The sequence below is a fragment of the Dendrobates tinctorius genome, unplaced genomic scaffold (genome assembly GCF_039654945.1).
Source record: "Dendrobates tinctorius isolate UK_male_01 unplaced genomic scaffold, ASM3965494v1 ptg000051l, whole genome shotgun sequence".
Taxonomy (NCBI): Eukaryota; Metazoa; Chordata; class Amphibia; order Anura; family Dendrobatidae; genus Dendrobates; species Dendrobates tinctorius.
Window position 1 is genome coordinate 1,969,048 of NW_027361719.1, and position 26,730 is coordinate 1,995,777.

General features: G+C 41.9%; 1 protein-coding gene across 3 annotated transcripts in view; it reads left to right on the plus strand.

The window, feature by feature from the left end:
* The window catches only part of TMEM106C (transmembrane protein 106C), a 49,311-nt gene extending 24,317 nt beyond the window's left edge, over positions 1-24,994 (plus strand). For all 3 annotated transcript variants that reach the window (XM_073576678.1, XM_073576679.1, XM_073576680.1), the window contains exons 4-8: positions 3,973-4,132; positions 6,530-6,670; positions 8,743-8,792; positions 17,181-17,234; positions 21,431-24,994. In XM_073576678.1, the coding sequence (XP_073432779.1) occupies positions 3,973-4,132; positions 6,530-6,670; positions 8,743-8,792; positions 17,181-17,234; positions 21,431-21,545 (520 nt within the window). In that variant the 3' untranslated portion in view covers positions 21,546-24,994. The remainder of the gene's footprint in view (positions 1-3,972; positions 4,133-6,529; positions 6,671-8,742; positions 8,793-17,180; positions 17,235-21,430) is intronic.
* The last annotated feature ends 1,736 nt before the right edge of the window (positions 24,995-26,730 follow it).

A 26,730-nucleotide genomic window follows, 5' to 3' on the forward strand; every position in this document is an offset into this window, starting at 1 on the left:
GGAATTGGGCGAACGGGATCGCTTCCATCGCTGCCACCATTTTTCCTAGAATCCTCATGCAGAAACGGATGGTGTGAGGGACTGTCGGAGGGCTAGGGCCTTGTCTCTAGGGAGAATTACCAACACTCGGCAAGTGTCGAAGGTCATCACTAAAAAGGAAATTCTCTGAGCTGGAACAAGGGATGACTTCTTTACATTGACCAACCACCCTAAGCGGACAAGCGTATCTAGCGTAATGCTGACACTTTCCTCGCATGCCCGCCTTGAAGGGCCTTTGACCAAGAGGTCGTCTAAGTAGGGGAATACGACTATGCCCCGGGAGTGCAGGATGGCCATGGGGACTGCCATGACCTTTGTGAACACTCTGGGGGCCATGGCTAGCCCGAAGGGCAGCACTGCAAACTGAAAATGTAGACCTTTGATGTGGAGGGAAAATGAGGATATGTAGATAGGCGTCCTGGATATCGATAGAGGCCAAGTGCTCTCCCTGCCCCATTGTCGATATGACTGAACGGAGAGACTCCATCTGGAAATGTCTGATCCTGATAAATTTGTTCAGGAGCTTTAGATCCAAAATGGGCCTGACAGTCCTGTCCTTTTTGGGGACTGCAAACATGTTGGAATAGAAGCCCTGCGTCTTCTCGTTTTCCGGTACCGGAACGATAACTCCGTTGTGGCTGAGCAAATCGAGGACTCCTAGTAGAGCCTTTGCCCGGGTATCCACTTTGGGAAGACGGGAAAGAAAAAATCGTCTTGGGGGGTACCTGACAAATTCTATCTTGTACCCTGTGGACACCAGCTCCTCTCACCCATGTGTTGTGTGCGAAATTGAGCCAGGCGTGGTGAAACCGGATAAGGCGGCCGCCTACCTTGCCGGTGCCACCTGACAAATGCCCCGAGTCATTTGGCTGAAGATCTTTGGGACCTGGATCCCCTCGACCTGGACTGGTTAGCACGCATCCTCCCCAATGGGTTGGCTCTATATGAGACCTGTCGGTCCCTATTCTGGTTGGGGCGCACTGATGCGGCAGAATTAGCTGCTGTCGTCCACCTGGGGTTGCGAAGGGCCCGAAAACGCGCCTGAAACTGGTGACGAAACGGCGGTTTGACCTTTTGTTGAGGAAGAAAACCGCTCTTGCCTCCTGTGGAGTCGGTGATGAGCTGATCTAACTTCTCTCCGAACAGGCAGCCACACTGGTATGGTAGCGCTGTCAAGGACTTTTTTGAGGCTGAATCGGCCCGCCATGTCCTTAACCATAGCGCTCTTTTAATGGAGATTGCATTTGCGGCCGCAATGCCACACAGTTGGCCGCATCTAAAGATGCATTGATCGAGTAGTCCCCTGCCATGGCTATCTGATTTGTGATTTCTGATACTTCCGCTGGTAGGTCTATGTCCTGCAAGGCTCTGTTCAAAGTTTATGACGACCAAGAAATCATGGCCTTGGCTACCCACGTTGCTGCGAACGAGGGAGAGAGTGCTGATCCTGATGCCTCAAACACTGAGCGAGCCAAGTTCTCTATGAGACGATCAGTGGGATCCTTAATAGAAGAACCACTAGGCACGGATAGTAGAGTTTTTGTAGCCAAGCGCGACACAGGTGGATCCACCATTGAGGATTCCATCCACTTTTTACGAAGACCCGGAGCAAAAGGATACTTCGCCTCGATGCCTTCTGGCCCGAGAACCGCCTGTCCGGCCGTTCCCTGTGTCTTTGCACTATATCCTCAAATTCAGGGTGAGTGCAAAATACTTTATGGGGACGCTTGACTCGCTTAAATGACACTTTATGGCGCGCAGCCAGAATGGAATCATCCTCAATCCCCAGAGTCTGGTTGACGGCTTCTATGAGACTGTCAAATGTTTCCTGACCACCTGGCGTATCTAGGTCAAGGGGTACCTCTGAGTCGTAGTCCGAGCCTTGTTCGCTATCGACTGCTGGTGACGGGGAGCGATAAGCAGAGCTCACGGATGCTGAGGCACCGGATGGACCGGGAGACACCGTGTGGGTTTGTATCCCCTGCGTCTGCCTGGATTGAGAGCGGCCCCTGCAGGCCGGAGGCTCCTGTGAGGTAGAGGACCCCTCTAAGACAGACGAGCCACTGTCCCTGCCCCTATCTCGGGCCCGAAGGGACTCAATTGCTCTCGTAAGTGACGCCATAGATTGCGACAGTGATAACGCCCATTCCGAGGGACTTGGTACACTGGGGGAGAGGGCTCCTGAGCGCGTTCAGACTCGCGGGCGCAGACTAAGCCGGAAAAGGAGACTGACAGGAGATGCACGCAGCATATAAGAACGTATGTGTCTTAGGTTTTCCTGACATGCTGTACCTGTCAGGCCTCCTTGCTGAAAAAAACGCCGGGGGAGGGTGCTCATTGTTCCTGTTAGTGTGGCCTCTCCGTGGGGCTGGGGGGCAGCACTTACCACAGTTCTGTGTCCCCTGTGTCCTCAGCATGTGAGGCGCTGAATGAATCTGCGCGCCACCACTGCAGGCCGGCCCCCGGAAGGAAAAAAAAAGGATCCTGGGGGCGGTACTTCCTTTTACGGCCTAGCCTCGGCCTGAAGCCAGGGCCTAAATTTTTTCTGGCGTCTGCCCAGGCTCCGGGGGGCAGGGCCGCCATGACGCGATGCCGGGGCGGGGACTTCCGGTTGCGGCCTAGCGCCGGCTGAAGCCGCGGCTTAGATGCCCGGGAAGGGGGGGAGGGCGGAACTGCCAGACCCCAGAATCACGGCCGGGACCGGATCCGCCACTGCCGGACACCCGTTCACTGCAGGAGCCCTCCCTGGCCATCCACCTCCGTTCAGCTCAGGTAGAGGGGAGGGGGGCCATATGAAACAAGGACGGTGCAGGCACCCTAGCTTCATCTAACCCCTTCAAGGGGTGAGGAGAGGGACCGTCCGCCACTTTGCCCCACCGCAGTCTTTAGCATTGATGGGGCAGTGGGGCCGCACGGACTACGCTTGTGCCTCTGTGCAGCCTAGGGTTTCAATACCCTAGGGAGGACAGGGCTAAGTCTGGCATCATGTCCCACGGTACGGGAGAGGATACGTGGAGGGACACTCACACGTGCTCACCCATTGTTGGTTTGGGGAGATCGGACCCCTTCCATAGGGTCCGTCACCCGTATCGCACCTCCGTGGTCTGACGATATCTCACGTTGCGGGAGAGGATACGTGGCGGGACACTCGCACGTGCTCGCCCGTTGTTGGTTTGGGGAGATCGGACCCTTTCAATAGGATCCGTCGACCTTATCTCATGTTCATGTGAAAAAAATGGAACATCGGAAAAAAATTCCCATTGCGGGAGAGGATACGTGGAGGGACACTCACACGTGCTCGCCCGTTGTTGGTTTGGGGAGAGCGGACCCTTTCAATAGGGTCCATCGCCCCTGTCTTATCTTCATGGGGAAAAAGAGGAAAAAAAAAAAGAATCTGTCTTGAGACAGACCGACGTGTGCCTCCAACAGACACTAAGCAAAAAACTGGTTTCCGCCCGCAATCGGGGCGATGGTGTATACGGCGGAGGAAGAGCTAACCTTTTTTTCCCACTTAGTGTCAGCCTCCAGACGGCAGTAGCATGCACCCACAGTACCTGTGTCCCCCAATGAGGCGAAGAAGAAAATCCAGAAGTTTCTTAAACACATTCTAAAGAGAATCTTACTTTAGACTGCTGCTGTTTGTATGGCTCCGGTCCACTTATCAATCAGCCAAGTCATCACAAATAAATATTTTCCTGTGTGGCTTCTTGGATTAATCAGAGAATGCACTGGATACATAGCTGGAGTCTGGCGTATTCGTGATCTCGCCCTGCCCTGCTCACCGGTTGGCAGCTAGCGGCTGTCATTCCCTGTCCCCATAATGTGCACTATATATTGGTTAGCAGAGTCTGATGCAAGATCCTTTTTACTCTATGATGAAAGTTATACAAGTTCCTAAAAATACTTTACGTGTCTGTTTTCCAATTTTGACAGGAAACTTTACGTCGTTCTCTCCGTTCTGCTGTGCCTCCTAATCTGTGGTCTGGTCGTGTTTTTCCTGTTTCCTCGCACTGTTCTTGTCCAAGATGGTGGCATCAGAATGGTCCAAGTGTGGTTTGATAAGGAAAATGATATTGTGAACATTGCTATGACAGTAAGTACAATGTATGGGAGATCTGTGTGAATTTGTAGGGCAGCAATTTAAAAAAAAAAAAAAAGCAGCGCATGCTGCTAACTCTTTTACTGATATGTCTTTGGAATGTGGGAGGAAACCGGAGAACCTGGAGGAAACCCACGCAAACATGGGGAGAACATACAAACTCCTTGCAGATGTTGTCCTTGGTGGGCTTTCAGCCCAGGACCCCAGCGCTGCAAGGTTGCAGTGCTAACCACTGAGCCACCTCCTTGCAGCGCAGGGGTCCTGGGTTCAGATCCCACCAAGGACATCTGCAAGAAGTTTGTATGTTCTCCCTGTGTTTGCGTGGGTTTCCTCCAGGTTCTCCGGTTTACTCCCACACTCCAAAGACAAACGGGTAGGGAATTTAGATTGTGAGCCCCATTGGAGACAGTGCCGATAATGGCGCTGTATAATTGAGTATAATAAATAAATAAAAATAAATAATTAGTCACCAATGTATTAAAGAAGATGCTAGTTTATGTCCCGGCATACAACCCCTGGCAAAAATTATGGAATCGCCAGCCTTGGAGTATGTTCATTCAGTTGTTTAATTTTGTAGGAAAAAAGCAGATCACAGACGTGGCACAAAACTAAAGTCAATTCAAATAACAACTTTCTGGCTATAAGAAACACTAAAAGAAATCAAGAACAAGAAATGTAGCCAGTAATGGTTACTTTTTTAGACCAAGCAGTGGGTAAAAATTATGGAATCACTCAATTCTGTGGGAAAAAATTATGGAATTATGAAAAACAAAAAACACTCCAACACATCACTAGTATTTGTTGCACCACCTCTGGCTTTTATAACAGCTTGCAGTCTCTGAGGCATGGACTTAATGAGTGTCAAACAGTACTCTTCATCAATCTGGCTCCAACTTTCTCTGATTGCTGGTGCCAGATCAGCTTTGTAGGTTGGAGCCTTGTCATGGATCATTTTCTTCAACTTCCACCAAAGATATTCAATTAGATTGAGATCCGGACTATTTGCAGGTCATGACATTGACCTTATGAGTCTTTTTTTCAAGGAATGTTTGCACAGTTTTTGCTCTATGGCAAGGATGCATTATCATCTTGAAAAATGATTTCATCATCCCCAAACATACTTTCAATTGATGGGATAAGAAAAGTGTCCAAAATATCAACATACACTTGTGCATTTATTGAAGATGTAATGACAGCCATCTCCCCAGTGCCTTTACCTGACATGCAGCCCCATATCATCAATGACTGGGGAAATTTACATGCTCTCTTCAGGCAGTCCTTTTTATAAATCTCATTGGAACGGCACCAAACAAAATTTCCAGCTTCATCACCTTGCCCAATGTAGATTTGCGATTCATCACTGAATGGCTTTCATCTAGTCATCCACAGTCCACGATTGCTTTTCCTTAGCCCATTGTAACCTTGTTTTTTCTGTTTAAGTGTTAAGGATGTCTTTCATTTAGCTTTTCTGTATGTAAATCCCATTTCCTTTAGGCGGTTTCTTACTGTTCGGTCACAGACATTGACTCCAGTTTCCTCCCATTTGTTCCTCATTTGTTTTGTTGTGCATTTCCTGATTCGGAGACATATTGCTTTAAGTTTCTGGTCTTGACGCTTTGATGTCTTCCTTGGTCTACCAGTATGTTTGCCTTTTAACAACCTTCCCATGTTGTTTGTATTTGGTCCAGATTTTAGACACAGCTGACTGTGAACAACCAACATCTTTTGCAACATTGTGTGATGATTTACCCTCTGAGCCCCATCGGGGACAGCAATGATAATGTGTGCAAATTGTAAAGCGCTGCAGAAAATGTTAGCGCTATGTAAAAATAAAGATTATTATTATTTATCCTCTTTTAAGAGTTTGATAATCCTCTCCTTTGTTTCAATTGACCTCTCGTGTTGCAGCCCTGATTCATGTCAGTCCACTTGGTGCAACAGCTCTCCAATGTGTGATCACTCCTTTTTTGATGCAGACTAACGAGCAGATCTAATTTGATGCAGGTGTTAGTTTTGGGAATGAAAATTTACAGGGTGATTCCATAATTTTTTCCCATAGAATTGAGTGATTCCATAATTTTTCCCCTCTGCTTGGTCTAAAAAAGTAACCATTACTGACTACCACATTTTTTGTTCTTGATTTCTTTTAGTGTTTCTTAAAGCCAGAAAGTTGCTATTTGATTTGACTTTGGTTTTGTACCATGTCTGTGATCTGCTTTTTTGCTACAAAATTAAACAACTGAATGAACATCCTCCAAGCCCGGTGATTCCATAATTTTTGCCAGTGGTTGTACATTGCACAGCTGCGCTGTGGTCTGTGGGTAGGTGATGCTTGTAGGATTGCACAAAGGCATTTAATTGTCTGACCTATGCTTGTGTTCTCTGTTACAGAGCACGCTGCAGATAACCAATTCCAACTTCTATTCCATCAATGTAGACAGCCTTATAAGCCAAGTGCAGTACATGAACACGGTCATTGGCACCCAGCAGCAGACCAATGTGTCTGTCATCAAGCCGCTCAGCGAGAAACTGGTATAATTACTGCATTCTTCTATTCTCTTTTCACAGTTTTTACCATCTAAGGTTATGTTCACACATTGCTTTTTTTCATGCTTTTTTTGCTACATTTTTCAGGATCCCAAAGTTCAGCTTTGCTTCCACCATACATGCATGAACAATGCAAGGTGTTAGGCCACCAATGGAAGACACATATACATCCATAAAACATTTTTTGGGGGGAAAAAAGGGCAAATTGATCAAAATATTTGGTGGAATAAGATTTTTATGTCTGAAAAAAGTCATTATTCTGAACAAAAAAGTTAATGAAAAAATAAATACCGTAATTGTAAAATTTTTTTTTTTTTTTTTTCCTCATAGACTGTAAGCTTGCGAGCAGGGCCCTCATTCCTCTTGGTATCTGTTATTATCGATGTGATTATTGTTATGCTGTAATGTCTATTGTCTGTACAAATCCCCTCTGAAATGTAAAGCGCTGCGGAATATGTCGGCGCTATAGAAATAAAATTTATTATTTAATGGAGGGAGGTGATTTGGTCAGGAATAGTGTGCTTAACACATTGGCAGAGTATTTTGTAGGGCTTACAATTTGTAGTTTCACACATTGGTCTGGCCAATCAGTTGGTCAGGCATTGTTCAATTTCACACATTGGTCAGACAATATTTAGTTTTACACATTGGTCAGTCAGTGAATTGCTCTGGCAAATGTTTACTTTAATCATCAATTTAATTAAACCGAGACATACAGCTGGATCTATTTTGTATGGTATTATAGCCACATGTGACATATACTTCAGCTTTGCATCGTAGGGTGTAATGTTTATATTTTATCCTTTTAGTAAAGATATTTTTACCTCTTAGGCTATGTGCACACGCTGCAGATTCACCCGTGGATTTGTATCTGCGGATCCGCAGGTAAAACCGCAGCTAAAATGACCTGCGGATTGGCCAGCGGTTTTCCCCTGCGTTTGACACCTGGACAATGGAATAGTTGGCAAACCGCAGCGGAATCCGCAGAAAGAATTGACATATCAATTCTTTCTGCGGATTCAAAACCGCAGCTTTTCCGCAGTGGAAAGACCGCAGCATGTGCACAGCGGAATGTAAATCACATAGACTTACATTGTACTGTACATTGTCTGCAGAGGCCAGATCCGCAGCGTGTGCACATAGCCTTAGCTCCTGAATTTGGTATTTCGTATGAGCAAGCTGCAACTTATATGACAATGATCATTAAATAGAATCTGTCAACTGGTTTCTTCTGCTATGATATTCCATTTAATGATATTAATTAAAGGGAAACTAAGCTAGGGGCTGAGAGACTGATTTCAGGGATGTGTCTTTTATTAGGTTGTGTGCTGTTGTTTCAATACAATGAGTGTTTTATCAGCAGGAGATTATCACTGCCAGACTAAGTACTTGCTTTAACTCCTGGTCCAACCACAACTTCAGCACTGATTAACAGCTTACCGTCAATATACTGTGTACACAGAAAGCTGTGGTGTGGGTGGAGGGCAGCCATCTGAGCTCTGCTATATCTACAAACTGTTTGTGTCACAACTGCCGCACCCAATAAACTGAGTGACACATCATTGGAATCAGGGGCTCTTTTCCTGCATTATGCTGCTCCCTGACGAGGTTGCAAAAATCTGGTGGCATATTCCCTTCTAAAGGGTTTCTCCAGCAGCGATCACTTTTGCATCGAGTGCAGAGCAGCACTAATGAAGCTCTGTCAGCAAATATGGCAGGATGCTTCACATGTTCACATTCATTACCTGATGATCTGCCAACGTAGCGTCACCTGTGTTGCTCACCTCTCGAGGGGGAAGTGAGTGGCACCAGAGAACCCTTTTAACATACTGCCTATATATTCAGTGGTGTAACCGTAAGGGTTGCGCCTAGAACCTTTACATTACACAACTCTATGTAGGGAGCTTTCCAGTTTTATATGTATAAAATGAATGATTTAATTTTGAAGAACTGTGTAGCGGTGTAATATTCGTTGTGCAATCCTGCGTATAGTCTAGATGCGGCCCTCGTCTATACGGCAATGCGATTCATGGAGTAAATAATAACTTCTATTTCAGGTGAATTTTACAGTGAAGTTGGAATTGGGGGGAATCCTGTCTTATTTATAGTAAGTATACGACTTCTTTTATAAAGAAACTTATGGAGCAAAACAAGATTTTGTATATGAGAAATTGTATGTGAAACCATGTGACAACGGATACTAGATCTTCCTGGGTAAATGTTGGTGGTCTGACGTACTAAAGCGGCCGTACACATTTAAAAGCAAAAGTTGTCTAAATTCACCTTTTTCTATTATATTGGTTATAATCTAATACCTAGGAACTTCCAAGTTGTGCCGCATAGCAGATGTGTTGGGAAGGAAGCTCTCTAGCTCTCAAAGTATTGGGAGTTTTATCCTAATTAGGCTATGTGCGCACGTTGCGAAATTTCCACAGGAATTTTAAATTCCCACGAATTTCCTGCTGAAAAACTAGTGATTTTCAAGCGTAATTAGCTTGCAGGATGCTAGCGTTTTCCAAGTGATCTGTAGCATCGCTTGGAAAACTGATGACAAGTTGGTCACACTCGTCAAACATAGTGTTTGACGAATGTGACCAACTTTTCACTATTGGGGCCGCCTATGCAGCATCAGTAGTAAAAAGATCTAATGTTAATAAAAAAAAAAAAATCGTGTTTTTCTCACCTTCCGGCATCCCACCAGGCCTCGGCGATGCTCCCGGCAAGTCCTGTTCCTAGCAATGCCTTGTGACGAGACCGCGACGTTATCAAAGGTCATTGGCGCAATGCATCACTGGGAACGGGACCTGCCGAGAGCATCGCTGAGGCCTGGTGACGCTGCGAGGGACATCGGAAGGTGAGAATATGACAATTTTTTATTTTAATTCTATTTTTTACAGGGATATGGTACCCAGCGCCTGGAGGAGAATCCCCTCTCCTCCGGACCGTGGGTACCATCCGCAAATGTTCTGCTTACTGCTCGCATGGTGGGCACATGCAGAAAGTAAGCGGAACAATGCATTCCTATGTGTGCGGATTTTCGGGATTTTCCCGCGATTCTGCACAAAGAATGAGCATGCTGCATATTTTTCCACGATGCAATTCCGCCGCGGAAAAATCCGCATCATTAGCACAGCATGTGCGGAATGCCATAGGAATGCAAGGGATGCCTTTTTTTTTTTTCATTTTCGTGGCAAAATCGCGTGTTTAAAATCGCTGCGAAAATGCGAAAAAACGCTACATGTGAACACCGCCTTACAGAAATTATTCAAAAGCTCCACTTCCAATAAAATTTTATTGCAATTTGAGGTTTTTTTTTTTTATTTCTATTATTTTAAATAAAGCATTGGAAGTTTTATCTTCAAGTCCTAGAAGAATTTTGTTATTCCCTTTGTGATTGACGCTGTGGATTGGAGTTCTGTCCCTGCACAGAAGAGCCTCCATCACATGGGAACGCTGCAGGAGCTGGTGTTTCTAACACTCTGATGGAAGAATCAGGCATGATGGATTACAACAGACCAGTGGGGCTTAGGCTTCATCCACTCTCTGCAGATGCACTCCCATGTGCCAAGAGAATCCACATCTCATAATTGCATCAGAGTAGTGATGAGCGAGCATACTCGTTGCTCGGGTTTTCCCGAGCATGCTCAGGTGTCCTCCGAGTATTTTGGCGTACTCGGAGATTTAGTTTTCGTCATCTCAGCTGCATGATTTGCGACTTGTAGACAGGCTGAATACATGTGGGAATTCCCTACCAAAAAGGCATTCCACTAATGTATTCAAGCTGTCCAGCAGTCGTAAATCATGCAGCTGAGGCGATGAAAACTAAATTTCCGAGCACGCCAAAATACTCGGAGACCACCCGAGCAACGAGTATACTCGCTCACAGCGTCGGACTGGCCCACCGGAGAACCGGAGGATTCTCCGGAGGGCCCTGGCATCTGGTGGGCCCTGGCACCTGCTGGCATACAGGGCCAGCAGTTGCCTAGGGCCCCCGCTGCTCCAGGGGCCCCCAGCCAGTGGTGTGTCGCACACCATGCAGCTGCTATGGGGGCCCCTGCCAGCGGAGCAGCAGCGGGTGTCAGGAGGCAGGAGCCCCTGTCCCCACTGCTAAAGAGAAATGAATATTCACTGCGAAGCAGTGAATATCATTTCAGGTCTCCACCCCCAGAGGCCCCGCCCCCAGCCCAGTAAGCTGCTCTGCAGACTACAGCTGTAAATCAGGGCCGGCGCCGCCCTCAGTCCTCTCTGCTCCTGGCGTCACTACATCGCGCACCCGCTGTGTGTCTGGCAGAGGGGGCAGCTCCTGACACTGAAGCCGGCTGCCGGAATCAGCGTAGGAGCGAGGAGGAGAGGTGAGTATTGTGGTTTTTTGTTTTTTTTTATATCTCTCTCGCTCTCTCTATCTATATCTATCTATCTATCTATCTCTATATCTCTATATATATCTCTCTCTCTATCTCTCTTATATCTATCTATCTATCTCTATCTATTATCTATATCTATCTATTTCTATATCTATCTCTATCTATCGCTCTATCTTTATATCTATCTTTCTATCTCTACATCTATCTCTATATCTATCTATCTCTATATCTATCTATATATATCTCTATATCTATCTATTATGTCTATCTATATCTATCTATCTTACTCTATCTATCTCTATATCTATTATCTCTATATTTATTATCTATCTAGTTACCATCTATATCTATCTATCTTTATCTATATATATCTCTATCTAATATCTATATCTATCTATCTCTATACCTATCTATCTATTTATCTATCCGTTATCTATCTCTATATCTTTTCTCTGTATCTATCTATCTCTATATCTATATCTCTCGCTTTCTATCGCTCTATCTCTATATCTATCTCTATATCTATCTTTATATCTATATCTATATATCTATCTCTATCTACCTCTATATCTATTTCTCTCTATATCTATCTATCTATATATCTCTATCTATTTCTATATCTATCTCTCTGTATATCTATCGCTCTATCTCTATATCTATCTTTCTATCTATATATCTATCTTTCTCTATCTATTTATCTCTATCTTTTCTCTGTATCTATCTCTATATCTATATATATATATATATATATATATATTATCTCTATATCTATATCTATTTCTCTCTATATCTCTCTATATCTATCTATTTATCTATATCTCTATATCTATCTCTCTGTATATCTATCTATCTTTCTATCTCTATATCTATCTCTATATCTATCTATCTTTCTCTATCTATCTATTTATATCTATCTCTATCTATCGCTCTATCTCTATATCTATCTTTCTATCTCTACATCTATCTCTATATCTATCTTTCTATCTATCTCTATATCTATCTATATCTATCTATTATGTCTATCTATCTAGCTATCTCTATTATCTATATCTACCTATCTCTATATCTATCTGTTATCTCTATATTTATTATCTATCTTTATCTATCAAGATTCAAGATTCAAAGAAGCTTTATTGGCAGGACTAAATACACATTAGTTTTGCCAAAGCAGGTGTACAGAAGGGAATAGGGATAGGGACTGTAGGGATGTTGGGAAGGGGCTGTAGGAAAGGTGGATGGGGCAGATCCAGGATGGGGCTATAGAAGTCCATGGCATAGGGAAGGTGGATGGGGGCATGGGGGCAGATCCAGGATGAGGCTATAAAAGTCCATGGCATAGGGAAGGTGGATGGGGGATTGGGGCATATCCAGGGTGGGGGCCATAGAAGTCCATGGCATATCATAATTCTCTTTCTCGCAGTCTATGGCATTCGCTCACATATTGCGCTGCTATCTCCACTGCTCTCTCTTCTTCCCCCAGCAGGATGTATGTTTTCTCTTCCTCCTTCATGGTGGTGAAATCCGGGAAGAGATGTGAGAGTCTCCTGAAGTGAGTGTCCCTCACTGCTGAGTATTTGGAGCAGTGTAGCAGGAAGTGGGTCTCATCCTCCAGGGCCTCCTGGTCACAGTGTTGGCACAGTCTTTCCTCCCTGGGCTTGTAGCTCTGCCTGTGTCGGCCGTATTCGATGGCCAGACTGTGGGCACTGAGTCTATACCGGCTCAGGATCTTGCGGTCTTTGGGGTCCGGGAGTTTCTCCAGGTATGGAGCCAGTCTGTAGTCTCTCTGTAGACTCTGGTACATGGTCAGTTTCTGTGAGCTGATGATGTCGTTCTTCCAGTCACTTACGTACCTCTCCTGGCCTTCGTCTACCATCTTCCTGATTCCGGCTTTTGTCAGGTTGTTGTGATTGGTTTTCTGGTCAGGTTGGGTTTGGATGAGCTGTTCTGAGGGTCCTGGTTTTTCTGTTTCCCCTACATGTGTCAGGGCTTTATGGTGATGGGAGCTTGGATTGCTCCTACGTAGGTGAGCCCGGAATGACAGTGCCCTCTTTAGAACCGTTAGGTATAGAGGGAATCTGCCCAGCTCGGCCCGGCAAGCACTGTTGGAGGTGCTCCGATGGACTTGGAGAAGGTGCTTGCAGAATTCCAGGTGGAATATTTCTGTTGGGCTTGAATCCCACCTTGACCAGTCTGGGTAGGTGTGAGGACCCCAGACTTCGCTGCCATACAGGAGGATCGGGGTGATGATAGAGTCGAAGATTTTTAACCAGACCCTCACTGGTGGCTTTAGATGGTAGAGTTTCCTTCGGATGGCATAGAAGGTTTTGCATGCCTTGTCTTTCAGGGTCTCTATGGCTTGTTTGAAGCTCTATCTATCTCTATCTATTATCTATATCTATCTCTCTATCTATTTATCGATCTCTGTATCTATCTCTCTCTATATCTATCTCTCTCTATCTACCGCTCTCTCTATCTCTATCTATCTTTATATCTATATCTATCTATCTCTATATCTATTATCTCTATATCTATCTACCTATCTATCTCTATATCTCTCTCTCTATAGCTATCTATATATTATCTCTATCTCTATATCTCTATCTATCTATCTCTATCTGTTAGCTCTATCTCTATATCTATCTCTATATCTATCTCTATATCTATCTCTATATCTATCTATCTCTATCTATCTTTCTATCTAACACTATATCTCTATATCTATCTCATTATCTATCTATCTCTATCTCTCTCTCTTTATCTATCTATCTATTGATCTATCCATCTATCTCTATATCTATCTCTATATCTATCTATTATATCTATCTATTATCTCTATTATTTATATCTATCTATCCATCTATCTATCTAGCTATCTCTATCTATCTCTATATCTCTCTCTATATCTATCTTTCTAACTCTATATCTATCTATCTCTATACATATCTCTATATCTAGCTATTATCTCTATATCTATATCTATCTTTCTATATCTATCTGTCTCTATATCTATCTCTATCTATCTATCTCTATATCTATCTATCTCTATATATATCTCTATCTATTTTTATTTATAGCCATCTATCTATATATATTTATCTCTATATCTATCTATATATGTATATAATATTATTATTATTATTATTATTATTATTATTATTATTATTATTATTATTATTATTATATCTGTATATCTCTATCTATTATCTATCTCTATCTATATATCTATCTCTATATCTTTCTATCTATAGCTATCTATCTCTATATCTATCTATCCATTATCTATTTTATATCTATCTCTATATCTATCTACCTATCTATATTTCTTTCTATATCTATCTTTATATCTATCTCTATCTATCTCTATCTATCTCTATGAATCTTTCTATCTATATCTATCCATTATCTACTTTCTATCCATTATCTACTATCTATCTCTATATCTATCTATTTCTACATCTATATCTATCTAACTCTATATCTATATATCTATATAGCATTATACCCTATGAGGGGGGCAGTATTATACCCTATGAGGAGGCAGCATTATACCCTATGAGGAGGCAGCATTATACCCTATGAGGAGGCAGCATTATACCCTATGAGGGGGCAGCATTATACCCTATGAGGAGGCAGCATTATACCCTATGAGGGGGTGCATTATTCCCTATGAGGGGGTGCATTATTCCATATGAGGAGGGCAGTATTATACCCTATGAGGGGGGCAGTATTATACCCTATGAGGGGGGCAGTATTATACCCTATGAGGGGGGCAGTATTATACCCTATGAGGGGGGGCAGTATTATACCCTCTGAGGGGGCAGCATTATACCCTATGAGGGGGTGCATTATTCCCTATGAGGGGGTGCATTATTCCCTGTGAGGGGGGCAGTATTATACCCTATGAGGGGGGCAGTATTATACCCTATGAGGGGGGCAGTATTATACCCTATGAGGGGGGCAGTATTATACCCTATGAGGGGGGCAGTATTATACCCTCTGAGGGGGCAGCATTATACCCTATGAGGGGGTGCATTATTCCCTATGAGGGGGTGCATTATTCCCTGTGAGGGGGGCAGTATTATACCCTATGAGGGGGGCAGTATTATACCCTATGAGGGGGGCAGTATTATACCCTATGAGGGGGTGCATTATACCCTATGAGGGGGCAGTATTATACCCTATGAGGGGGGCAGTATTATACCCTATGAGGAGGCAGCATTATACCCTATGAGGGGGTGCATTATTCCCTATGAGGGGGGCAGTATTATTCCCTATGAGGGGGGCAGTATTATTCCCTATGAGGGGGGCAGTATTATACCCTATGAGGGGGGCAGTATTATACCCTATGAGGGGGGCAGTATTATACCCTATGAGGGGGGCAGTATTATACCCTATGAGGGGGGCAGTATTATACCCTATGAGGGGGGCAGTATTATACCCTATGAGGGGGGGCAGTATTATACCCTATGAGGGGGGGCAGTATTATACCCTATGAGGGGGGGCAGTATTATACCCTATGAGGGGGGGCAGTATTATACCCTATGAGGGGGGCAGTATTATATTCTATGAGATGGCTGCATTATATTCTATGAGATGGCTGCATTATATTCTATGAGATGGCTGCATTATATTCTATGAGGGGGCTACCCCAATTCCTGCTACATAATTAAGGCATGTACAACCTTATATTATACCCGGATATTAGCGTGTTTTACCGCATAATTGGTGGTCTGGTATTTAACTCTATGCAGCTACATAGTGGGCCCCAAGAATGATTTTCTCTGGTGGGCCCAAGGTGTTCCAGTCCGACGCTGCTCGCTCATCACTACTTCAGAGTACTGCACCCAGAGCCAGCAGATCAGCTTGCATGGTGGGCTGACATCTGCGTTTATCCATAAAAACCCATTTAGGATATCTGCACACAACGGTCTTTTTAAACTCAGGTGAACCCACCACGTTTTTCAAGCGAAGGCGCTTCAGGAAACTTTGGCATTTCCTGAGTGTTTTTTCCTTTGTTTTTTTTTTTTTCTTACACTTTTTTGGGAGGGCTTTTCCATGTTTTTTGTGAATTTCTTTTTTTTATTGTCATTTTACGTTCATTTTTTTCCACTCCATTGAATAATGAAGAATCCACTAATGTTTTTTTTTTTTTTTTTTTTTTAAAGCAGAAGCTTTGGCAAAATGCACCAAAAAAAGACGCTTTGAGCTTTCCCATTGACTGATTTTGTAAAGTACAGAGAGTCCTCCTAGCATAAAATGCCAGAAGGATAGTCATGTCTCTTCTTTTAACGGCTTGGCATTTTTAGAAATCTGAAGCGGTTAAAGGCCATTCAGAAAACGGAATATTGCCAGTTTTTTTTTTTCATAGAATTTTTTGCTCATTCTTTTGAACTTTTTTTTTTTTCAGGCTGTTTCCACCGCTCAATCCACCTGCAAAAAGTCGTCGGGCGCACAAACTTTTTACATTGTGCTTAGCTTTTTTGGCCCTGTTACATTGGGGGAAATAAATATTTGATACAATTCCGATTTTTGCAAGTTTTCCCACCTACAAAGATTGGATCAACCAAAATATTTAATAAAATAAACTAATGAAAATGGCCTGAACATAGGGACATGTTAAACGAAGAAGTGTATTGTAGTTAGCATCACAGGTGTGTACAAGCTTGTAATCAGCCAACTTGCCTATGTAAAGGGTGAAGAGTAGTCACTGTGCTGTTTGGTATCATTGCGTGTAACGTACTGAACATGGGCCAAAGAAAGCTGAGGAGAGTTGTCTCAGGTGATTAGAAAGAAAATTATAGACAAACGTATTAAAAGTAAAGGCTGTTAGACCAGGTAATTTTTATTAGATTGAGGGGTTTTTTTGTTTGTTTTTAAATTGAAAATTACTTTTATCAGTTTCAAATTATTCTGGTGACCATTGTGAATTTTTCAAACCTTAACAGAAGGTATTGACTATTTGTATGTATGTATGTGTATATATATATATATATATATATATATATATATATATATATATATATATATATATATATATATACACACAAACACACTGTGTATATTTGAAGACGTAAAGCTTGTAGGAAATGTATATTAACCGGTTAATCTTCATTGGCTTTTTCTTGTTTCAGTAACTTCTGCACCCTGACCACAGTTAAAGTGCACAACATTGTCGTCTTTGTCCGGTATGTAGAGCTATTTTTTGCTTCATGTGTACCTTATAATTTATGTAATGTTTTTATATTTCTTGACATTGAAGGTTTCTCGTAAATTATCACTCTACAACTACGTATGATGTATAATTAGTCTTAGCCCTGTTTCACACATCCGTTTGTGTCCATCAGTCAAAATCCGCCGTTTTGCAAAAAAAACGGATCCGACATTTTTCTTGGCGGATCCGGTTTTTTTTTCCCATCGAGTTGCATTACCGGCGGATCTTGACGGATGGCCATCCGTTGGATCCGTTTTTTTGCGGATCCGCCAAAATTTTGACGTCCGCCAACATGCCCGAACAGACCATGCAACGTTTTTTCGGGTGGCCGGATCTGCATTTCTCACTGCGCATGCCCGAAAGACTTCACTCATCCGCAAATTTAACCCTAAACTCTGTTCTGGCGGCTGAAAAATTCTCTCTCTCCTCTCTCTCGCAGCGGTTCCTTTAAAATTATTCCTTTCACAGATCCGTTAAAATAACGGTCCGGTGCCAAACGTTGTGGTCAGTACAGGAACGGATCCGTTATCTGCCATTTTAGTGGATTTTGACTGACCAAAAAAACTGTGAAGCAGGCCTTATATATTTGGCGCTATTTTAGTGGCTAATTGTCTTCCTCCTTTTTTGACTTTCTAGTTAATTTGAGCAATTTTGTGTTATGAGGAATCATTGGGCCGCTTCAGGCATCGATCATAGGTGCATCTTCAACCTCCGCACCTCACATACCCCCACCCTTGAAATTGCACGCAGTGATGTCACTGCACCAGAATAAATATTGCGGCGCAATATAATGATAATAAACTCAGTAAAATTATAATATGGGCGTAAAATATAAAGCACTGTCACAATGTAAAGAATCATCTCTCCTCGAATGAATACTTTCTTCCAGCTTTGTCTTTATTAATGATTTAAATTAAAGTAACAATGTGACGGTGATGTCCTACACAAAGTGATTAAATAAACGCGATAATATCGTAGATCACTGATATGTGATGTCATAGGAAAGAATAATTGCAAGCAGCGATCTCAGTGTTGTCACAGAACCGTGGTAATAAACACAGCCTCATAAATAAGCTTAATACACTGATGTCACACCAGAGTGATAAAGTGGAAAATAATTCCAAGTGTGTTTTTAAATAAAAAAAAAAAAAAAGTGCAATTCCACAATTTGTTTTTTGTGTTTATTTGCCATGTTACTATATGGTAAAATTGACCTGACAATATGATTTCCTTTGCAGATACCAGACATGTAATCTGGGGAAAAATTTTGCTTGTGTCGCCATTTTCCAAAACATTTTTTGGACTCTCAGGCTGGGTGATGGGTTGTTTTTTGCACCCTGAGCTGACGTTTTTATGGATACCATTTTGGGGCAGACATTATGTTTTGACCACCTTTTGTTAGCCCCCCAAAAATTTTAATTCTGGTGTTTTGATTTTCTTTTCTCCTTACGTCATTTACCTATCTGACTAATTTGTTTTATATTTTGATCTGACTTTTACGAACGCAGTGAAGCCAAATATGTATGTGTGGTGGGGGTTATTGTGTTTCTTTTTTTTAATGGTGCAGGGGGGTTGATTTTGATTTTGAAGCTGCGATCGTCTGATCGCCTGTGCTATGCATGGCAGCACTTCAGCATTGCTATGTACAGCAGAAATCACAAAAAAATCACACACTTGTTGAGTATCTGTGACCGTAAGAATCTACTAAATGAAATGTTCCGTTTATTTTTTGTTAAATGTGAACAGTAAATAAAAAAAAAATCTAAAAAGTGAAGTAAACCAAAAAGTTGCCTTTTTTCCATATTTTTTTTTTTTTGCAATATACAGCTCTGGCAAAAATTAAGAGACCACTGCAAAATGTTCAGTTTGTCTGATTTTTCTCTTTATAGGTATATTTTTGAGTAAAATGTAAATAGCTCTTTTATTCTATAAGCTACTGACAACACGTCTTCAAATTTCCAAGCACTAAATTTTGTATTTATTTTCAGAAAATGAGAAATGGTCAAAATAAAAAAAAAATGCAGTGCTTGCCGACCTCAAATAATGCTAAGAAAACAAGTTCATAATCATTCAGAAACAACAATACTAATGTTTTAGCGTTCAGAAATCAATATTTTGTGGAATAATCCTGACTTTTAATCACAGCTTTCATGCGTCTTGGCATGCTTTCCACCAGTCTTTCACACTGCTTTTAGGTGACCTTATGCCACTCCTGGTACAAAAATGTAAGCAGTTCTTCTTTGTTTGATGGCTTGTGGCTATCCATCTTCCTCTTGATTACACTCCAGAGGTTTTCAATGGGGTTCAGGTCTGGAGATTGGGCAGGCCATGACAGGGATTTTATGTGGTGGTCCTTTATCCACACATTGATTGACCTAGCTGTGTGGCATGGTGCATTGTCCTGCTGGAAAAACCTGTCCTCAGAGTTGGGGAACATTGCCTGAGCAGAAGAAATCAACTGTTTTTCCAGGATAACCTTGTATGCGGACTGATTCATACGTCCTTCGCAAAGATTAACCTGCCCAACTCCAGCCTTGCTGAAGCTTCCTCAGATCATCACCGATCCTCCACCAAATTTCACAGTGAGTGCAAGACACTGTGGCTTGTACGCCTTTCCATGTCTCTGTCTAACCATTAGACGACAAGGTGTTGGGCAAAGCTGAAAATTAGACTCCTCAGAGAAGATTACCTTACTCCAGTCCTCTATGGTCCAATCCTTATGGTTTTTGGCAAACTTCATCCTGGCTCTCCTTTGCTTCTCATTGATGAAAGGCTTTTTTCTAGCTTTACATGACTTGAGCCATGCCTCTGGGAGCCTGTTACAAACTGTTCTTGCCATGCACTCCACGCCAGCTGCCATTTGCCATTCCTTTTGTAGGTCACTTGATGTCATCCTGCGGTTGCTGAGTGACATTGGAATAAAATGACGGTCATCCCGGTCAGTAGAGAGTCGTTTTCGCCCTCTGCTGGTCTGCAGCTTTGTTGTCCCTAATGTCTGCTGCTTGACCTTGCTGTAATGGATTGTCGTCTTACAAATTTTAAGGATGGCGGCAACATGATGCTCCCTGTATTCCTATGATAATAAAACCAGAATTGAGCCCTTCTTTTCCTCACTCAAGACTTTTCTTTTCAACTCCTTTGGCATGGTTAAAAGTTATTTTTTCATTCCTATTACTTTTGGGTTATTACTAGCACTTGTTTTGCCATCCAGCTTGTCCTATTGCAAGAGGATTGTGAACACCACAGCAGGGTTCTTATACTTTCCTTCATTAAATAAGATTTGGTTCAGGTGATCACCTAATCAGAAGCACATTAAGTAGAATGAGGTGTACTCTGGTTTGAATTCAACTGACACTGGAATGGAATGGCTGTCAGACATGGAGAAGCTGATTTTTATAAAACTGTGCAGTGGTCTCTTAATTTTTGCCAGAGCTGTATATGTGTATATACATAAAACAGTAATTTTATATGTACCCTGAAACAGCATTAAAATAATACAGTTTTGTATTGTATTAAACAAAGCCTCAAATGGCCACTTCAGTGGAAAAAACGATTGTGGCTGCTGCAAGGCAAAAATGTAAAAAAAAAAAAAAACTGTCCGGTCTGTAAGGCCCGTCTGTTTGTGTGTGCACAAAATCTAGCAAACGCTTTTTTTTTTTTTTTCTCCATTTATAAGGAATATTTTTATGTCTTGTTTTATAAATGTAGCACATAAGCAGTACCGTGGTCTTGCAAGTCTATTATGATATGCAGTTTCAGATTAATAATGCCCGAACACGTGTGATTACAGCATACACTAAAACATTGAAAAGCTGCCCGGGGACTATGTGTCTCGGCTGACTAGTCCGTAGTAGATGGCTTCTCCCTGCCCAAATCCCTTTGACTGACAGATCTCTCCTTATGTGTGTACATAGTGAGACCTGTCAATCCCTTAGAGCGGGCAGGGAGAAGCCGTTCACAGATGACATTGGACTAGTCAGCGGACACACACAGTTTGGCCTCTCCAAGTTTGCTTTCTCTGAAACACTGCAGCGCTTCAAAACATACCTGGCTGCCATCACACAGGTGGTGTCTGTTTAATGCTGCACGTGGTTCAGGCAGCATGGATTTGACAGGTTCCCTTTAACAGGTAAGACATTGCATTACTGATTTATTCTCTCCCTCTTACAGAACATCAGTGAAGTTTTCCTACGTTGGGCACACCTCGCAGAGCTCCCTGGAGACTTACCAATATATCGATTGTGGTGCAAATTCTACAATACTGTTTGACCACCATGCTTTATAAACTAGTTGAAGCATCCTTAGCAATATGCGATCTTCTCCCGGGCGTCGTCCACAGAATCGATGAAGCTACAATGGCACCAGCTTGGCACACATGTTTACAATGTAAAGTACTGGAATCTGCACTGGCGCTTTTTTTTTTTTTTTTTTTCTTTTTTTGAGAATGCAGAGTTTGCATGATCACTGGATACTGGTGAAGAGGATCAATTACTATTTTCTGAGTGGCATTGTTTTTATTGCACTGGTGCTTCTTTTTCTGTACTATATTTTAGTCTGTTATAAACTGTTTTCTAGTGATTAAAGGCAGAGTTTTCAAAGTTTTAAATTTATTTTAAGTTGTCCATGTCATGCCGCAGTGTATAGCACAACGAGCAGCACAATGTGTCCCAAGTAAAATAACAAAACTGGAGAAACGGCTAAAATACTTGTACTGTCGAAAGCTACAGCTACTTATTGCCCGGTACAAGTATCGGAGCCATTGCGAAATTTTAAGTAGATATTTTAATCATGTTCTGCTGCAGTATAAAATGTAACCTTCCCTTTATACATGGTATTGACCTTTGTGCTGAATGTTTGCTTATTCTTAGAGGGCTTCTCCAGCTAAAGAAAATGTATTTTTAAAATGTGTTTCTAATCTAAATATACTAGAGATGAGCAAATTTATACTATGGGAATTGAATTATCCTCCAATTTAAAAGAAAAAAAAAACAACAGTATTCTCTAGAATACAGATTCCTGGCCATTTTCTGGGAAATACATATGCAAAACATAGAATTTCTACTGTACAAAGTGTAAAGAATTGTAAGATTGTGTTTTTGTCAAATAGTGGCAGCCAGTATAGTGTTTAAAGGGGCACAGTTCTTTTAGATTAAACACTTTATCACCGCAGAATTTGCAGACTGTCGCCACCTTCTCTGTGTCGCCACCTTCTCTGTGTCGCCACCTTCTCTGTGTCGCCACCTTCTCTGTGTCGCCACCTTCTCCGTGTCGCCACCTTCTCCGTGTCGCCACCTTCTCCGTGTCGCCACCTTCTCCGTGTCGCCACCTTCTCCGTGTCGCCACCTTCTCCGTGTCGCCACCTTCTCCGTGTCGCCACCTTCTCCGTGTCGCCACTCTCCTTATTGCTCCATTTCATCATAAAAATAAACTTTGCAAATAGTTTTGAAAGAAAATGCCTATGGTCGCTCACTACAAACACTGACCTAGTACATGTCACTTCTTTGAAGCAAATGCTGACGGAAAGGAAATCTCTCCAAACTAGGCACTGTCTAATCAAACAGTGCAGTCAGTATTTCAGAAAAAAAAAAACTTCCAAAACTGCTTTAAGAAAAAAAAAAACTGCCCCAGCAACTTCTTTTTGAAAAACACGTTTTTTGAACATCTCAAAAAGCTTAATATGAACACTGCCTTGTGATCTCCGAGAGAGCTTAAACGCATCTCTTGTAAATAAAGAATTAAAGGGATTATACAGGACTTGTATATGGAGGACCTATCTGTAGGATGGGTAATTGCTATCCATTGATGGGGGTCTGATACTTGTCACCCCCACCGATCAGCTGTTATCTGCTCCAGCAGTTGCTGGATATAAGCAGTATACGGGGTGGAACACCGCAGCCCCGTACATTGTATTGTGGTTGTATTTGGGTACTGCAGCTTTGGTATTATTAAGTACATAGGAGATAAAGTGCTTAATTTGGGACAGACCACTAAACAATGTATGGAGCTGTGCTGTTCTGCTCGATACTTCGCTTATATCTGGGAATCACTGGAGCAGATAACAGCTGATTGGCAAAGCGCTGGACCCTCACCTATCTGATATATAGATGACTTGTCCTGCTATTAACCATTATACTGACTGCTGCAAATGTCAATTCTGTTGTTTTTATATTTAAAATGTATAAAGGGAAAAAAAGCTCACCAGTCGGTATAGCATTTATTCAGTCTTCATGAAGCATTTATAGCATTTAAGGCCTTCATGAAGTAAGGTCACCAAGGATTAGATGGAGTTTGTCAGAACCGTTGATTTGACAGTTCTGGCTGAGAACAAGGCAGAGAAACGTGGAGAACATGGTGGTGGTACATTGAGCACATCATTAGCGTATTTGTATACAATTTTTTTCTGAAAAAGGCAGCAACAGTTTTGGACGTTCAGTATGATATTTATTATGTGACCCCTTTCTGCCGGCTGCCCTTTGTTTGCAGAGTCACTTTGTGCAGGCAGACTCCCTGTAACATTCCACAGAGCATTACATATTATACCTCGATGTCTGTTTGGTTTTACCTCATTTTAATTTCGACGTCACTTGTCTCACATGTTGGTGTTAGTTATTAAAGGTCAGTCGTGTGTTGTCAATACTTGGAATACTGTAGACTTCATGTTTTAACGGTTTAATTTCATGAACTAGAATCCGTTTGCATTCTTATCTTGATTATGGCCATTGGTGACCTCTCTGATTTTACTATATTTACATTGAAAGAGAATGTCCAGGATTTATATATTGGTAACCTATGCTTAGGATAGGTCATCGATATCACATCGGTGGAGGCTGAACACTTGGCATCTCCATCGATCAGTTGTCCCAGGGCGGCCGGAACCAAACACTTTTTACAGAGTTGGGGCACCACAGCTCGATACACTGTGTAGTGGCCGCTCTTGGGTACTGCAGTTCAGCCCCTGTTCTCTTTAGAGCTGAGCTGCCACTAGATGTGTACTGATTCTGTAGTGCTCTAGCTCTGTGAGCTGTCCACATCCAGCCACACTGGACTCTGCAGACAGCTGATCTGTGGGATGCCTGATATTGATGACCAATCCTAATGACAAGTCGGTATTATTTTACTTGTGGACATCCCCTTTAAGAGGTTTGCAGTGATAGAATTAATGGTCTGCTTTTTTTTGTTCATGAGATGTGTGGTATTTCAGCTTGGCCCAATTTACTTAATTCAGTAGTAAACCTATCCCATGGACAGGAGTTTTGCATTGTCTGTGCTGCCGGTTCTCAGGCCATTGATTCTAATTCTGGAAGCCCTTTTAGTGTATAATTAGAAAACTATAGAGATCATTATTTTCCTTGATTAGGATAACATTTCTGTGTTTTTGGGGGTCTATAGTTTTCTTATTTCCGTTAGTTACACAATGCTCGCCAGCCTTTACTCATATATAATAGTCTTATTTTTTTGCTTTTCTCTGTGTCCTTTACGAGAAAATAGGGCACATTTATATTTAATTGTTGCTTTGGCAACACCACGAAGCGCAAACTCTTTATTACTGCACATAGACCTAGATTTAACTAGTTTAATTTCAGTGGTATTAAAAACCAACACATTCATAAAATGATGTTTTTTATTTATTGTTTGACCTCCATGTATGTTCATTAGATGTTCTAGTGCAATAATAAGGCTGGGTCCATTAGATGTTCTTCTCATGCAATAACATAAATAAACTCCTACAATAACCTTCGTGTTCCTACATTTTTATGTTACGTTGGAGAACTTATTTTTTGTATTTATTTTATATTCTCTGTTTAAAAATCATCATGATTGCTAAAATGTGGTTGTGTTAAGGACAAGTGCATCTGACTCCTTCATTTACAAGTAGTTCTATACCGTAATGGTATATTTTATATAAGAAGTGTAAATTGCAAAATGTCTGTAAAAACAAGCAATTTACTGCTCATTAGAAATCCTCTGTTCGCCGAGCAAAGTGATTTTTAATTTGATACTTTGCAGCTTGTCACTTGGCTGGTTACCTAGCCAAGGAACGTCCACTTGCAAGCGCTTTGATACAGATCTATCAAGTGCTGTTCTGAAACTGGTCAGCTTTTATTTATTTTACTCATTTATATAGCGCCATTAATTCCACAGCGCTTTATATACATTATCGTCATTGTCGATAGAACTACAGTATGTTTGTTACAAGAGTTAAGAGCTTAGAGTGGAAATGAACTTGGAATACAATTCCGGAGGGCCATTCCATAAGAAGAGGACATCTTCGAAGTACCTATGAAAGTCATGAATTGACGTGGTAAAGATGTCCAGAGGGTACACGTGTCACCTCCCACCACCCCCATTTCCTGTGTGATTGACAGTTGGGACCTGAACTGTGAGCGCTTCAGCATCAGAGAGTGCAAGGACATGGAAGCTATGGGGAGCACGGTGGCTCAGTGGTTAGCACTGCAGCCTTGCAGCGCTGGGGTCCTGGGTTCAAATCCCACCAAGGACAACATCTGCAATGAGTTTGTGTGTTCTCCCTGTGTTTGCGTGGGTTTCCTCTAGGTCTCTGATTTCCTCCCACATTCCAAAGTCATACTGATAGAGATTGTAGATTGTGAGCCCCAATCAATGGAGAAATGTTTTGTAGACTGATGAAAGTAAAATTTTTCTTTTTGGGTCCAAGGACCACAGACAGTTCGTCAGACGACCCCCAACATCTGCATTCAAGCCACAGTACACTCTGAAGACAGTGAAGCATGGCGGTGAAAGCATCATGATATGAGCATGTTGCCTTACGCTCTGAACTTAAGATAATATGGAAAAGAGGACATATAGACCCATTCTTCATAAACATCTTCAAATTCATATGGGGGTACCCATTATAAGAGTATTTCAGACCATTACCACCACATGAAAAAGAATTACAGCGATAGTCATACAAATGATATAGTTTATAACAATAATTTTAAATATCACACAGACAGTAAATACAAAGTTAACCCCTAAAAATCCATAAAAACTAGAATCGGGGCAGTGTGGCTCATGATGAAATTACATGCAATCCTATTACGTGTAGAATGACCATTTAAAGAGAATTCCAGTTTAAATTCACATATGTATGCATGCTACCCACTAGGGATGGAGAAGATTCGCAAAAGATGGTCCACATTGTTAATAACAGCATTTTATTAGTGTAAAATCCCACACAAATTTCCGTGCAAAATTTCAGCTCCACTCAAAATCTTTATCATGCAAGCAACTAGTTCAACTTATCAAATCTATACATCATATATGTAAAGGGAGAACATTTCACTACTACATAATTGAGTACCCCTTACAAATTGACTAGCACATATGCAGTATAAACTATTAAAGCATCCCCTCTACAATGCACGTCAGCACTGTGTGTATGTACAAATCAATCGAATTTCACTTATCTGTAAGTCTCAACATAAAATAGCAGTAAAGTGACCTCTATT